Here is a 14,988-nt window from a genome sequence, read left to right on the forward strand (position 1 = left end):
CAGACGGCCGCCTGGTTGCACCCAAGGTCCTTCTCCCTTATCTTGCTTGCATGCACCACAGCCTGACTCATGTAAGCGAAGCAGGGGGATGATTACTGCTGTTCAAGCAAATTGGTTTGCTTCCAAATTCTCCTAAGTGGCCCAAACTACTGTCTGGCTTGCCCTGTCTGCCAAGCCCATGACGTGGGCAAACCTGTAAAGACAGTTCTGGCAACCAGATCTCTGCCTCTAGGACTGTTCCTGAAGTTATAAATGAACGTCATTCAGCTACCCAAATGTAAATCTTTTAAAAAGGTGCTGGTTATTGTTTGTTTGTTCTCGGGGTGGGTAGAGGAATGTCCATGCCGGAAAGCTGATACTGCACAGAACTCCACCTTAATTAAGGAATCCCTATGGAAGGTGGGAATTCCTAGTGAGTACCACCATGCCACCCAGCAACCCCTAAGTATAGGACATGCGTCAGCCCATCAAAAGAATAACACCCCAGCTGCACAGCTAAATAACCTGGCAGATGCAGCAGCCCAGATCTCTGCCACCCAAGTAGATTGGGAACGTTTGTACCTATGGCTACAAGAGACTCTGGGGCACAGAGGGAGTGATGAGCTGGTACGGCAAGCACATATCAGGGGGTGGCCTATCACCCACCAACAGGCCAGAGACCTGTTGCAAGCCTGTACTATCTGTGCTAAAACCCGAAAACACATAGTTGAAGGACAGTGCTTTGCTAGACTAAGAGATGGAAAAACACTATGGGCAGCCTGGCAGGTTGATTACATTGGCCCACTTCCTACTACCAGGCAAAGGTGTAAGTACCTCTTGACTGGAATTGAAGTTGTTTCAGGAATTGGTTTTGCATACCCTGCCCGGTTGGCAACAGGACTGTCCACAATTATGGGACTAAACTGCTTAACAGCAATTGTCCCAGCACCCCAAGAAATTCAGTCTGACAACAGCTCACACTTTAAAAACAAAGGAGTACAAGAGTGGGCTACTAAGCATGGAATTCAATGGACTTACCACCGCTCTTACTGATCCCAGTCCAACGGCATAGTCGAGCACTGGAATGGGCTGTTAAAAAGCCACTTGAAGCCCACGGATGGCACTTGGAAAACAGGCTGGATGAGGTGGTGCAGCGACTAAACAACCAGCAAACCCCTACAGGCAGTCCAATCAGCAGAGGATTCTTCCCTACAGGGAAAAATTCCTCAAACTTCAGCTGCGCCGCTCAAGGACTCCAAATCTAATCCTGGAGATACTGTTGTAATTAAACACCCTAGCCTGGGAACACAGACTCATGTACTGCACTCATACAAAGGTGGGGGTGTGGACTGCTTTAGACTCTGAAAGGGAACCAATAACCATTACCGAGGCTTGGATCACATCCAAGACCGGCTGACCTTGTGTTTTCTCTCCAGTAAAGAAGGAACCACCTGGAATACACACCTCCCTGAGAGGAAGCAAGGCAATGGCCACCTGTAACATCAGTACACACCAAAGAACTTTAATGTACATAATACATGTGTGCTGCTATATGCCATATTAATACTAATAGACTTTTAGTAATTGCTATAGACCTAGTTGTGTTGTAGCTACCTTCGACCCAGATGACAGCATGGCACCTCAACTTCTCGTCATCTTCCTGACTACTTCGCTGACCTCTGCCACACCTAAGCATCCCCTCAGGAATGCCATCCAGTCCATCATCTCCACCGCTGGTGCCACGGATTGCTGGATGTGCACCCTGCTGAACTCCTCTACCAGATTGGGAATTGAGTTTGTCCCTCTAAACCTGAATAATTGGTGGGACAAGAGCAACATCTTCTGGTGGGTACCAGTCTGTTTTGATGACAGCGACATCCACTCCTACCTTCGCCGCAGCCCCTGGGGTTCATGCTGTGATAAGGTGAACTCCTACTTGGATAAGGAATCTGGAAGTTCTGGTTCTGGTTCTGGTTTTGTCATCGTAACCTGTAACGGGATGAGGCTTGCTGGGATTTGAGTCCCTGACAACCTTGTCATCCCAGGTGCTGGGAGGGTGGAACTGAGTGTCTTGCTTGTAATTCCTTGGAGCGGAAGCCATCGCGTGCGAGGAAGCTCCAAGGTTAGGCTGGGCCCTTCTGTCCCGTCCTCCTAGCCAAGCTGGTGTGGGTAGAGGTAACCGGTTTAAACTTTCGTGGAACTGAGTGTCTTGCTTGTAATTCCTTGGAGTGGAAGCCATCGCGTGCGAGGAAGCTCCAAGGTTAAGCTGGGCCCTTCTGTCCCGTCCTCCCAGCCAAGCTGGTGTGGGTAGAGGCAACCGGTTTGAACTTTCTGGATCAGACCATAATTCCCATCTGCCTTCCTGTCTAATTGTTCTCTGTCTGAGTGTCAGCAAGGGATGGGTGGGTCTCAAAGTATGCAGTCCTGGCCCAACAAGGAGGATTTTGTGCTGTAATTAACCAATCTTGCTGCTTTTAGGTAAACACTCAGAACAGATTAAACAGGATGTATCTGCCATCAAAGATGCAGTTAAAATCTTACATGCTGTAACTAAGAATGGAAAGATCTCATGGTTAAAATGGCTAGCTCAACAATTAGAATTTTCTCTTACTCCTTTCCTGCATTCTATTGTAACCACTATTTTGATTGTTCTTATCATAGTAGTTGTGTTTTGCATAACACTGTGCATCGTTAGAGGACTAATTGATGTGGCTATCTCCTCCACGCAAATCCGATACATGGAGCTGACAAGTGACCCTAGCCAGTTCCGCGACTCCCCACATACTGATTGGATCATTGGGTACTTTTAGATTTCCTCCAAGGAGGGCAAGAGGTGCTGGCATCACCACCACCTTGCGTTCTGGGATGTAGTGTGGTGCATCAGGGGGTGGAATGTAGCCAGACAAAGTCTCCCCCTTACAAACCAGTTTGCTCACTGCCCCCCCCCGCACTGAGAAGCACACAGGGCACGGAAACGGCTGCTGACAGCACAGTGTTTGATGCCCTCATTGAGGCCCAGATGTGCTAGCTTATCGTGACCCTGAGAAACAGAAAGTACAGCTAAAAGGCTAACAGGCCAAACTGTCAACAAGAGAGAGGGGGGGACCCTCAGGAAATCACCCCAGCTGGCACTGATGAATTTGATGACCACACAGCCATCCCAGAAGGGGAAATCTCCACCCACACAAAAAGAATGTCCTGTACTCTCAAATTGCTTATCTCCTGTCTTACAAGTGCAAATTAAGTAAGAATTGCCCTTGTAACTAACTGGCGTCACAAAGACAGACGAGTGTGATCTGGCACCTTAGATAAGAAAACGAATACGTAACCCAAAAAGGGGTATAAAAGATGGGTCCAGCAGAACTCTAACTTTGAGTGCATTCCACCAACTACCTGCTGATCGGGTCAGGTGATTGCCTCCCGAGGTCCACAACTGGGGACGCCCAACCTTGTATTCGTCTTTCCGCGGGATTGAGTGACCGATCCGGCTTGGCTACGCTGGTATCGAGAGACGCAGAGAGGGTAAGATATACCCATGCTAGGTCTCCGACGTTTTTGTGCACAGCTAAAGAATTAGAGCTCTGTAACTAGACGTCGTTGTGTCAAGATATCATTGTGTTAGATGGTAACAGATATCTTTGTATTGGATTGTAACGTAACTTGTTAACACCTGTACTTTGCTAGCATATAAGAAGTAGACAATAGCCTTTTGTAACCACATGCTTATAACTGTAGCTTAATAAACTTGTAACTAGTTAAGATCCAAGCCTGACCCTGTTAGTCCTTTTGTCACTACAACACAGCCAGCACAACAAAAGAACTTTAACCGTTTGGTTACTACAGCCTGGCCGTAGGTAAGAGTGCTAGCAGATCCGTGCTCTAACAGTAGAAAACTGGGTTGTTTAGGACCCAGGGGAGTACCTCACCGCACATTACCTGGCCACCGGCTAACAGTGCCCCTCCTGCTTCTTACCAGAGCAGCACACCAGGGAACACTGTTTTATTTCCACCTCTGATTCTAACTAGAATTAGGCTGATCATATGGCCCTATGGTCAATACAGGACACCTGGTAAAATGACTTGTATTCAAGAGAGTTTAATGGCAATCAATCAGCACTATGCAGAACAAACATTCAAATTAACATTGAGCTGACTGAGCTCCTGTTAAAAAGAAATATTGCACAGCTGGAGCCTTTTGTATTTACCATCTTGAAGGTTTACATGGGGAGAGGTGACACATATACACTCTTCTCTCCCATATACCTCTCTTACATGAGGATGTGGCTGGCTGACCAACTTGACTCAACCCTCACTATTCAGTGCTCTCCATCCTCCATGCCTTGCCGGGCGCCTGGGAAAGACCAGTCTCTTCTGGTACCACATCTTCTCTATACAGTTCTGGTGGTGGGGGGTGAGAAGAAAGACAAGGTTACAAGGCCCTTCTCCAGATTTCTGTGAGGTTCACATCAGAATGGCCAGCAGCATCCTTTTGGCATTGTGCAAGAGGGAGGGGAAGGGAGCTGCTTCCTGCCCCAGATGGTAGGGGCAGGGGAGTTGGGTGGGTAACAGGAATGATTTTGCAGAGATTACAAAAACCCACATGAATTCATCAAAATTATTTCCATTTTTAATTCAAATGTGAAATTCTAATTCTTTTTTTGTTGCACCTCTGGATGTGCTCTACCAACAGGAATCTGTAACGCTACACACAGAAGCAACAAGAAGTCCTGTGGCACCTTATAGACTAAGATTTTTTTGGAGCATAAGCTTTTGTAGGAAAAGACCTACTTCGTCAGATGCATAAGCTTTGCCTAAGAAAGCTTATGTTCCCCCCACAAAAAAATGTATTGGTCTATAAGGTGTCACAGGACTTCTCGTCATTTTTGCAGATACAGACTAACACGGCTACCCCTCTGATATCTATGCACAGGGTTGTTTTGGTGAGGAAATTTTGCATTTTACTTGTGTAGTGACCTTGTTCTCTACTCAGTGCAAATGCATAAGGGATGCACAACCTTTTCTGGTCTGATCAGAGAGCTCATTTCTGCAAAGTATTTAATAACTTATTTACTGTTAAGTACATGCTTAAACGCCATTGAAATTTGCAGCTTTCCATGGATATCAATGGAATTTAAGCATGTGCTTAAACGCTTTGCTGAATATGAATGGGCTTGTACAGAAGCATCAGACAAAGCATAGCCTTAAATCCTTTGCTGAATCAGGACATTAATTAGCAGTCCCAGGGCATTATTTACGCATCAGCCTAACTTTGATACTCACACATTGCAACACATTATTATTATACAATCCACTTGTGACCACCAAGGAGATAAGATGATAAGGAGTAGCCAGCAGGGGCTTGCCAAACTAGTCTAACTCTGCATGTTGAATAGTAACAGAGAGATAGCTGCGCTAGTCTATATACTGTCAAAACCAAAAAGCAGTCCAGTAGCACTTTAAAGACTAACAAAATAAAATAAATTATTTTGTTAGTCTTTAAAGTGGTACTGGACTGCTATTTTTGTTTTGATAGTCTAACTCTCCTGTTCTGCCAGGGTCAGCAGACTCGTGAACAGCAGGGAAGATGGGTAGATCTTGATTTTATTTCTATGGCTTTTAACAGTCCTCCAGAACATTCTCATAAGCATATGATAGGCATATCAACTAGATCTTGTTTTTTCATGGGGGATGTGGTCCCCTGGAGGGAGCACAACAAGGGTACCAGGACAAGGTGGGATGGAGGGACTGTAGCTGGTTGGTGTCTGGGCCATAGCAGTAATGGGGAGAAAGTGTCAGGAGTCCTCACTAGTGTAGGGCAGCCCGCCTAGCCCCATCCACAGCCTACTCTTTTCCCTCTTGTCTGTGTGTGTACTGTCCTTCTCCCCTCCCCACTGCCAAGCTCTGGCCTGGACACCAGGCTGGCTGCAGGCCCCCAGATTTTAAACTCTCCAGAGCTCATGGTAGTGGGAGCCTGTGAGTAGCAGGGTAGGGAAGGTGACGAGTCCTGTTTCACACTGTCCTGCTCTAGGCTCTGTTGAGGACTGAGCCAGCCCACTCTTTCCATGAGTCACTTTCTGCCCCAGATAGGTGGGAGTTGGCCAAAAGTGAACGGAGTTGTGTGACTCCAGTGGAGAAGAGGGGAGCTCATTAAAAAAAAAAAAGGGGTGGGAACTTCCAATCTATATTAAATTCTATAACGTAGATGCACAAGTCCTGAAAACTTGTACTGCAATAGTAGTTGGCAACAATTCACTATTACAATGAAAAAATTATTAAATACCATCCTTCTGAGATCTGTTCAAGTTCCAGTACAGTTCAATACATTCATTAACAAATTGGATAATGGAGAGGAGCTTACAAAGCTGGTGGATGACATCAAACTGAGAGATGCTTCAAGCACATTAGAGGTGGAAAACAGAATTCAAAAGTGATCTTGAGAAACTGTAGAATTGGTTGAATACTGACAAGATGAAATTCAGTATAGACAAGTGCAAAGGGGTCACCAAATGGCATGAATAGACAGCAGGTTTGAAATGAAGGCAAGAAAGTGTTTCTTCACATAATGCATGGTCAGCATGTGAACTCTCTGCCAGAGGATGTTGTGAAGGCCTAGGCTATAGCAGGGTTCAAAACAAATTCATAAAGGATACATCCATCAATGGGTATTAGTCAGGAGGGGCAGGGACAATGTTCTTAGTTTATGTTTGTCAGAAGCTGGAACTGGGTGACTGTGCAAGAATGTTGCCAGACCTGCCTACGATGACGAAAGTGTCTCAGATCAACCCTGGCCTGTGTGGTAATATTCACCAAGTTATAGAAGTCCCTATCAGAGGGTGTATGACCCCTGAAATAAAGCCGTTCCAAAGCGCCTGTGCCAGAACTGGTACTCCAGTTTGGACAATTAAGAGAGCAAACAGCTTCTGAGGCTATAAAGGACCAAGGAGAATCAGCAAGAGAAGGAAGGAGGCTTGGTGAGTCTGGGACCTGGGCAGCCAGAGAGCAGTAGCTTGGGAGGGGAGAAAGCTGTTACAGCTAGGAAGTGGTTCTGGGGCAGGGGAGGCAGAGGGAACAGAAAGCAACAAGAAGGGTTTGCTGGCTGACCTCCCCAAACCAGAGGGCTTCAGATAGCAGCGGGAAGAGTAGCAGCAGCATAGGGAAACACTGGCTGTCGCCAAGCTAGAGGGCTGAAGCTAACAACCACTGAAGGAGGAACTTACCTGCTGAGTGCTCCACATCAGACGGCTGGATCCAGGAGGTTAATGAGAGGATGAATGAGGAGTCTAGATGTGGTGGAAGTCACCAAAACAAGGTAAAGAAGAAGTCCCAATGGAGAGACTAGGAGGGGATAAGTGGATCACCCTGGGAAGAGCAGGGTATTGAGGACTGCATGCATTGGATGTGATATAGGTTATGTTTAGGAATATTTGATCAATATTTTTGTAATAACCCAGTCCTCAGGAGGGGTACTACTGAGCCTGGCATAGAGTCCTTGGGTTGCCTGAGGGGAAACTGAAGCAGGCACATCCATTACATCACAGTTGGCTGCAGAAGTCACTCCCCTTGGGGCTGCCTTTTGACAGCCCTTAGTGAAGGTGATACAATGATTTCATTTCACCTGCTTCTCTAGTTTCTGTTCCCCTTGACATCCATTTCTTTATCCTGGTAGAAATACCATTCATGCAACTAATGCAATCAAGAAGGTGCACTGGTTAGCAGCATACAGCTTTTCAGTTGTAGGTCACAAGTTCAAGTCTAGCCTTGGTCAGTATTGCTCAGAACCTCCACAATGGTTCTTGCCATTTCTGGAGAGCTGATCTTAGCCTTGAGTCCAGTAAAGCAGCTTTTTTTTTCCCCCAAGCCTCCCCTACACAAATAGTTCTTCTCACATATTATGCACAGGGCTATCTGAGGAAATGCTTATCTGAGATACATCTCAAATATAACCATTGTGTGGGCAAGGGCTCTTCAGGTACCTCCTGGTGAAGATATACAACTCTTGTCCTCGACTCTTTCCATTCTGAAAACAGTTTGCAGTTTCAGAGGGAACAGGACCAGGAACTTTATTTGCAAGTCAGAAGCTGAATTTCCCCTTTAAATTTTGCCTTCCCCTATTCATTGAACCAGGGACCACAAGGTTTTGCAAGGCCACCTGAGATGACCACAAACCAACAGGATGCAATCCTGTAGAAGTCCAGCATAGTTTGCCTAAAACACTCCAGTCAACACTGGATGTCCTGCTGGGAAAGGGTTGAGTGGGTTTTGTTGACTCATACTTGTTAAATCCCTTAAACAGAAGGAGGGACTGACTTTGGGGAGAGAAGACATGGCTGGGGGCTGAGCAGTCCTGAAGGAGGAACTCCCAGCAGCAGTAAAGCCTATGGGAGAGATGTGAGCTGAATTTTGTTGCCTTATTGTTGATGGTTTTCCTAATGAAGCCAGATCCCAGGAAGGGGATAAATTTGTGGATTACATGCACACAGCAGATTGGGAAAACAGCTTGTCTGCACCATTCTATTCCTACGAGAGGGAACAACAGTCATAATCAAGCTGAGTTAAACTCAAACCAGTGATCTAAAGGTGAAAGACTTCACATTGCATTGCCAATCCCTTAGTCAGCCACTTACCTTCCCTCTGCATTCATTTTGTACTTAGCCGTGTGTTCAGCTGCTGGCAATACTGTGACAGGATCATCCTCCCATGACACCTCCAGATGCTGAGGTCATGTAGAAAGGACTTTGCTCCTTAGATCATATTCAAGGGGAACTAATACTTAGCATAAGATAAAGACCAAAACTAGCGAAAACAATAGGAACAGCTACTGCCAGGTGTTCCTGACCCAACAGACAATAAAAGACATATCAGATTTGTTCTGCAAGTTTATTACTGTAATTGATTAAGTAATCATCATTGTTGATATAATTATATCAGAGAATATAAATATTTTAGTTTCAATACAAGCAATTACTTCATCTTTAACATGCAGAGAGTAACGTACAAACAACCATATGGAATAAAATTAAACAAAAAGAGAAAAACCTAAATTACAAAGTATGGCTTTAATCTAGAAGAAATTCGTGTCATACAATGAACATTCATTTGTACTCAGGTTTGGCTGGATTGAGTTTAATCAGTAAACAGCAGCATTTGCTAGTTTCACTCTGAACCCCAAAACAGACATAGAAAAACAGATGGTCATCAATGCTAATGAACATGTAGAGAGATGAAAAATATTTTTCTAGATGAAAAGCATGAAGAGTTCTCGGGGGTTTTGGCCCTTTGTTCTTAGTGATTGTACAATGGTACCTAGATGAAGGCGTTCTCAGACAGCACAGATGCAGAAGCCTGCTTGTTCAGCTACAGAGCAATAGAAATGGAAGCTGAGGTTGTCAGTTTCAAAGATTTTATTTCAGTAAATAAAAAGGGGAGGAAGGGATTCAGAAATAGATGCTGACATAACAAATCAATGGGTGCTCAGTTACACCTGTCACTGTGCTCCAACCCAGGGTTTCTCAAACTTCATAGCACCACAACCCCCTTCTGACACAAATAATAAAATAAATTGCTTTACAATCCAGACAGGGGGCCAAAGCCCACACCCCATCATCCAGGGCTGAAGCTATGGGCTTGGGCCCCAGGCAGTGGGGCTCAGGCTTTGGCCCCCAGCAAGTCTAATACCAGCCCTGGTGACCCCATCACAGTGGCGCCATGACCTACTTTGGGGTTCCAACCCACAGTTTGAAAACTACTGCTCTAATCCATTGCCACTTGTATTTACGGGCAGAGCTCCTGTTTCAAAAACACAGGCCACTACCACTTTAGATGATGAAAAAAACTTCCTTAAGTACAAGCAGTAACTTAGCTGAGTTTATGAGACACAGTTTTCTTGATTTAATTTATAGGCTTTAAGGCATCGATCTCTCTAGGATCCAAATATCTCACAAACATTGATGAATTCTTCTCAGAAACTCTTCTGTCAAGAGCAGGTCTGGACATGAAAGGCCAGTGGTATAGACACATGCACACAAAGACAAGCTGGGCCTTTCCAAGAATATTCATAGAAACTAAAGAAAGTTAAAAATCAAATCCTGCTGAGCCTCATAATCTAATGACTGGTACAGACCTCCCCCCACCTTACTTTTCTGTTTTTTATTCTTTTTTGTAAAGTTTAAAAATAAAGATCAGAAATTAGGCTCAATCAATTTTTAATACCAAATGTAAACATTAATATATGACACCTAGCACCCTTTTATTGTTAAAAAAATATAATTACTTAATCGCTAATATTTGTCATGCAAGTGCAGGGATTTTTTTATTCTGGGAAGATTCAAGATGATGGGCTTACAGGCTAGAGAGCTTGTTTAGCAGAGCTAGAATTTAGTTTTGCTCATGAGCAGGCTTAAGTAGAACAGTGAATAGGAAAAAAAATCAGTTTGCCTTAGTCAATGAAAATTGTAATGAGGCTGAGGTAGATTTGGCCATGTAAGGTTCTTACACACAAGGAAGACACACAGGAGATCATACAAATAAACACATCAATGCAAAGTATACGTGAACAAAGATGGAGAAAAAATTCTCTCCCTTTCATCAAGAACAAGCTCCACCCAGGGCAGGGTTTTCCCTCCTCATATTCTGTAGTAACAGTACAAGCCTCTTTCCCCTGATCTGCCAGTCTCCATAAACTCTGACCCAAAAAGACCTCCTCTAGATGTCAAATGACAGATCTGTCTTCATGGCCTATTTGGCCCTCGGTCACTCTGCTAAGAGTACCAACAGAGGGGCACATTGGACGCAACTGTAGTGATATCTTTGATGTGGATATCCATCCATTGAGAATTGAGCTGAGGACGCCAAACTCATTGTACACAGAGCAATGAACACATATCAGATAGTAGCAGTTTTCAACCAGTACCGTCCTATGCTGCTGTAACACCATAGTTTGAGCTATAGGAGAGTTCCTTTTGCTGCTGCTAAGAGGTTTCTCCTTGCTGCACACCAGCTGGGAGAGGACACCCACCCACATCCACACAAGCATCACGGTGCCCTTGAACTGCCACAGCTTGGCAAAATGAAGAGAGTTTTGTAGACTGGAGCAATGCGGAACCTAGGCTCTGACTCCTGCAGTGGCTGAAGCTGACACCTGTTCACAGGGCCTGTGCATCACTAAGGCCCGCTTGTGCCCCACGTGTTAGTTCTAGTCTTCTGCTGAGGGGCAAATTTCCCTCTGTGTTACTGGAAAATTGCTCACATGCTCAAGCTCTACAGTCTGTGCTTTGTGTAGAAACAACCCACCACCCACACCAGCTGGAGCGCATTTTCTGAAACTGTTCTGCACTGAAGGTCTAACGCTATCAGAGAGCATGAACACAGCTAATGAATTCCCGTCCTCTGTTCTTAATATGGAATTTCTGTTGCCAGAGCTTAATTAGCATCTTAATATTCCCACCCACTGCCTCCACCTCTCCCTCAGTGACATCCAAGTCAGCAGCAGCAGCTCCAGTGTGGATGAGATTAATCCAGCTCCCTCTGACTCCAGTGGCTGCTCTTAGCAGCAGTGCTATTGTTCCATCAGTTCAGCAGACTTGGGCGTGGAACACGTGCTCTGTCTTCTCCCTCCCTCTGACGCTGGGAGTTGATGGTGGCTTATAGCTGGAGAAACCTGCACACTCTCTGCAGACTGGCAGGATTGGCTGGGTGAGTGCTTAGCATGCTAATCTGCCTTCTCCTTGGCTCTGCTTCATGGGAAAAATGCCTCTGAGCTGCGACAGCCTTCAGCTCTGCCAGCACGCACTGCAGAGGCAGTGTCTCTGCAAAAAATGGGCTTTGGGGTTTCACAGAATTCCCACACCCACCAGCCACCCCACCCAGAAAGGAATACATCAGAAAGGAACTGTTTGTCCTTGGAGATGCCACTAGGGGTACAGTGCAACAAAAAGGGATCAGCTGGGAAACTGATTAACCCTTTCATTGCTCTTTCATTAAAAGCCTGTGCTGGCATGTTTTTACATGTACCAGTGATGATAGAGAGGTGCTAAATGGCACTCATGACATTCAGCAGTGCAGAAGATGATGCCATGGACTGGAATGGTACATAGCAGAAGTGGAGCATGCTACCCAGATGTACCTAGTACCTCTCCAAGCAAACATACCCTTTACAATCAGCAGCCCATCGGCGCATCTCACCTGGACATATCCAGTCATTCAGCATTGGGCCACCTGGGCACACAAAACAATATAGCAGTGGTACTCTCAGTACCTTTCTTGCTGGTGTCAGTGGGGCTGCACCCATTGATTTCAGTAAAGCTTCACCCATTTACACCAACTGAGAACATCAATAAATGTAACAGCTGGCCAGTTCAGTGAACTGTATAGCACACCATTCTCTTGCACATCATTTCTCACAAGCACCGGGAAATGTAATCCTGCCCTTTGCCTATCACTGCATATATTTTAGAGAGACCAACCTCCCCGTTTCTATCACACCTTGCAAATAGCTGAGAAGGTGCTCTTTCTGAGGCTGGGGAGCAGAGCAAAGGATTAAACAGAAAATGAGACCCCTTTGTCTAACATAACGTCATTGAATAGCTAAATAAAGACAGCCCTGAGAAGGGCATTGGAGTGGTTTGCTACTGCACCTGCGCCAGAATTTCACGAGGCTGCTTTGATTGTGGCTGGGGCATGGGGAGTGGTATTCCATGCTGACAAGGTACTGACTGATTAATGAGGGAGTCCCCTCAGTTCTTTTGGGAATTCAAGGTAGTCTGCATTGCCTTATGGGCTTAAACCCTGTGAACATTACCTTCTGCCCTCAGCTCCCACTGCAGGATTGGGCTCTATAACTGCAGCTTGAGGAGGAATGACCTAATCTGCCACACTGATGATTTACAGCAGCAAAACAACACATACCATCTTAAAGCATTTAGCAAAGGCAGGTGGCTTTGACATAAATCTCTAAAATCAAGGCACAGCTGTAACTCTTGGGGTCCTCATCACCCCTTAAACTAAAAGTCAAGGGGAAATAATGTCACACATTAAAGGTGGATTTATACTGACACTCCCATCACTGAGGGGAATGAAAGACGACTCCCCTCCCCACTGCATGATTCTACATAAGCTTCAGCATTGGGATAGCCTTTAACCCCTATAGTCCCAAATGAAGAAGTGTGCCTTCTCATCAATGTGCTGCCTGTTTTTAACCTCTGAGCAAGAACACTAGCCTCTGACTCTGTTGAAATGCAGTATTATTCTGCAGCACTGACTCAGTACCACTGCAATAAGAGCACTGTGAGGATTCCTCATTGCTACAGTAGAAAGGAAACCTGACATCTCCACCCCGTTAGTGCTTTTTATAGGGCTGGTAGAACACAATTCCATAGTTACAGTAGTTGCAGATCCCAATGGATAAGTAATTCTTGCTTACCAGCATAATTTACTCAGAATGATGTTAATATATTGGGAATTCTGATACACTGATTTCAGCCAAAAGTTTTTAAAAAATTGCTTCAATTATATTTAACCCTTCACATGCACCACAAAAAAGGAAGGATTTTGCTTTTAAAAGTGCCGTGCCTGCAATTGATTAGAAAAAACACCCAAAATCTTGTCATAAAATATTGAATTTTCAAAGGAAGCCTACAAAAGATAGGAACAAAAATCCCACTGAAATTCTAGGGGAGGTCAGTACCTAATTCTCTTAGGTGCCTTTGAAAATTCAACCCCCCAAGACAGTCAAGGAAAAACATTTACCACATTTTTTGTCTGTAGCTTTTTGCCATAGGAAGGAAGGGGCTTTAGTGCCTGAGGTATAGGTAGTTCCTGGATGCTTTTAGGAAAGTGGGAAGGTGGGAGAGACTGGAGAATAGTTTGCATAGCTTGCAGGTATAAGGAAGCAGGTGAATTCCCCACCAGGCTGTTGAATTTGTCTTCCCCTAGCAAAGCTGTCCAGTGATCTGGATGATCCTGCAGAACTTTCCGCATCTTAAACTGTGGGTTAGGCATGAAGAGCAAGAGGTAATCGAGGCAGAGCTTTTTTGATGCCACGTTAACTTTGGAGTCCCACATCTGCTCCAAGATGACATCCAACGGAGTAAGCCCCTTGCTGTCCTTGATCCTGGGAGAAGCCCCATTCCCTAGGAGGATGAGGACAGTCTCTGACCTCAGCAATTCACAGGCAAGGTGCAGCGGGGTCTTGCCATCTTCCAGATGAAAGCAGCCGGTCCTGTTGATGTAGGAGTTGAGGCTGGGTAGCTTGTGTGCAATCTTGATTATCAGCCCCAAAATGTCCCTCCTGTCGTATGTGACTGCCATGGCCAAGTGAGGGGCAGAGGACGGGCAATAGCAGAAATGCTCTCCAGGCACCTTGAGAGCATCCTCTGGAAAATGAGACAGCAAATACTGAGCATAAGGCAGATGATTATGCACCACTGCATAGAGAAGGGCTTCTGAAGGTGAGTATGTTCTCAGGCTGGCATTTTCCTCCCAGTAAAAATACTCCATAGTTCTCATATCTTCCAACATCCACACAGGTTTGTGGTCTCTCACAGCCTGGTAGAACATATAGGATAAAAACTTACAGTGCCTGCTCTGCTCATCCTGCAGGCTGGCCTGGTTACTGGCCATGTCTCAGCAAAAAACAAGACCTGCCGGCAAGCTGTCTCCAGAATGTAAGATTTGCTCAGTTTGAATGCAGATCCCGAAGCTGCCTGCTGCAACCTTCAGCCTGTCATTGCAGCCCAGACTGCTCTAGCGGGGGCTTTGACAGGCTGAACATCTCCACCCATTCATTGTTTTTCCCCCTCATTGCAGTGGTTTTGTTTAGGTAAGCACAATCCCACAGGCTCTGTTAACCCCTGATATGCAATAGATGGTTCATCAGTGAGTCCTGCTCTGTGCATGACACAGGTTACTGGATCACTCTCAGACTAGCAGTGATTTTACATATGTAGAGCTACATAGGAGAGACTAAAATTAGCTTCAGCGGTGAGGTGATTTTCTGTCTGTGTTTGATGCTTA

The 14,988-nt window shown here is 45.3% G+C and overlaps 1 protein-coding gene across 1 annotated transcript; it reads right to left on the reverse strand.

The window, feature by feature from the left end:
- Positions 1 to 13,515: 13,515 nt before the first annotated feature.
- LOC142010278 (ankyrin repeat domain-containing protein 9-like) lies at positions 13,516 to 14,595 on the reverse strand. Its single transcript, XM_074988579.1, has one exon. The coding sequence runs from the start codon at positions 14,593 to 14,595 to the stop codon at positions 13,705 to 13,707; it is 891 nt and encodes a 296-aa protein (XP_074844680.1). The 3' UTR covers positions 13,516 to 13,704.
- Between the last annotated feature and the right edge of the window lie 393 nt (positions 14,596 to 14,988).

The sequence above is a fragment of the Carettochelys insculpta genome, chromosome 3 (assembly GCF_033958435.1).
Source record: "Carettochelys insculpta isolate YL-2023 chromosome 3, ASM3395843v1, whole genome shotgun sequence".
Lineage (NCBI taxonomy): Eukaryota > Metazoa > Chordata > Testudines > Carettochelyidae > Carettochelys > Carettochelys insculpta.

Bases quoted from the DNA above. Each gene is read 5' to 3' on its own strand.
- LOC142010278 (XM_074988579.1), bottom strand. From the start codon at position 14,595: ATGGCCAGTAACCAGGCCAGCCTGCAGGATGAGCAGAGCAGGCACTGT.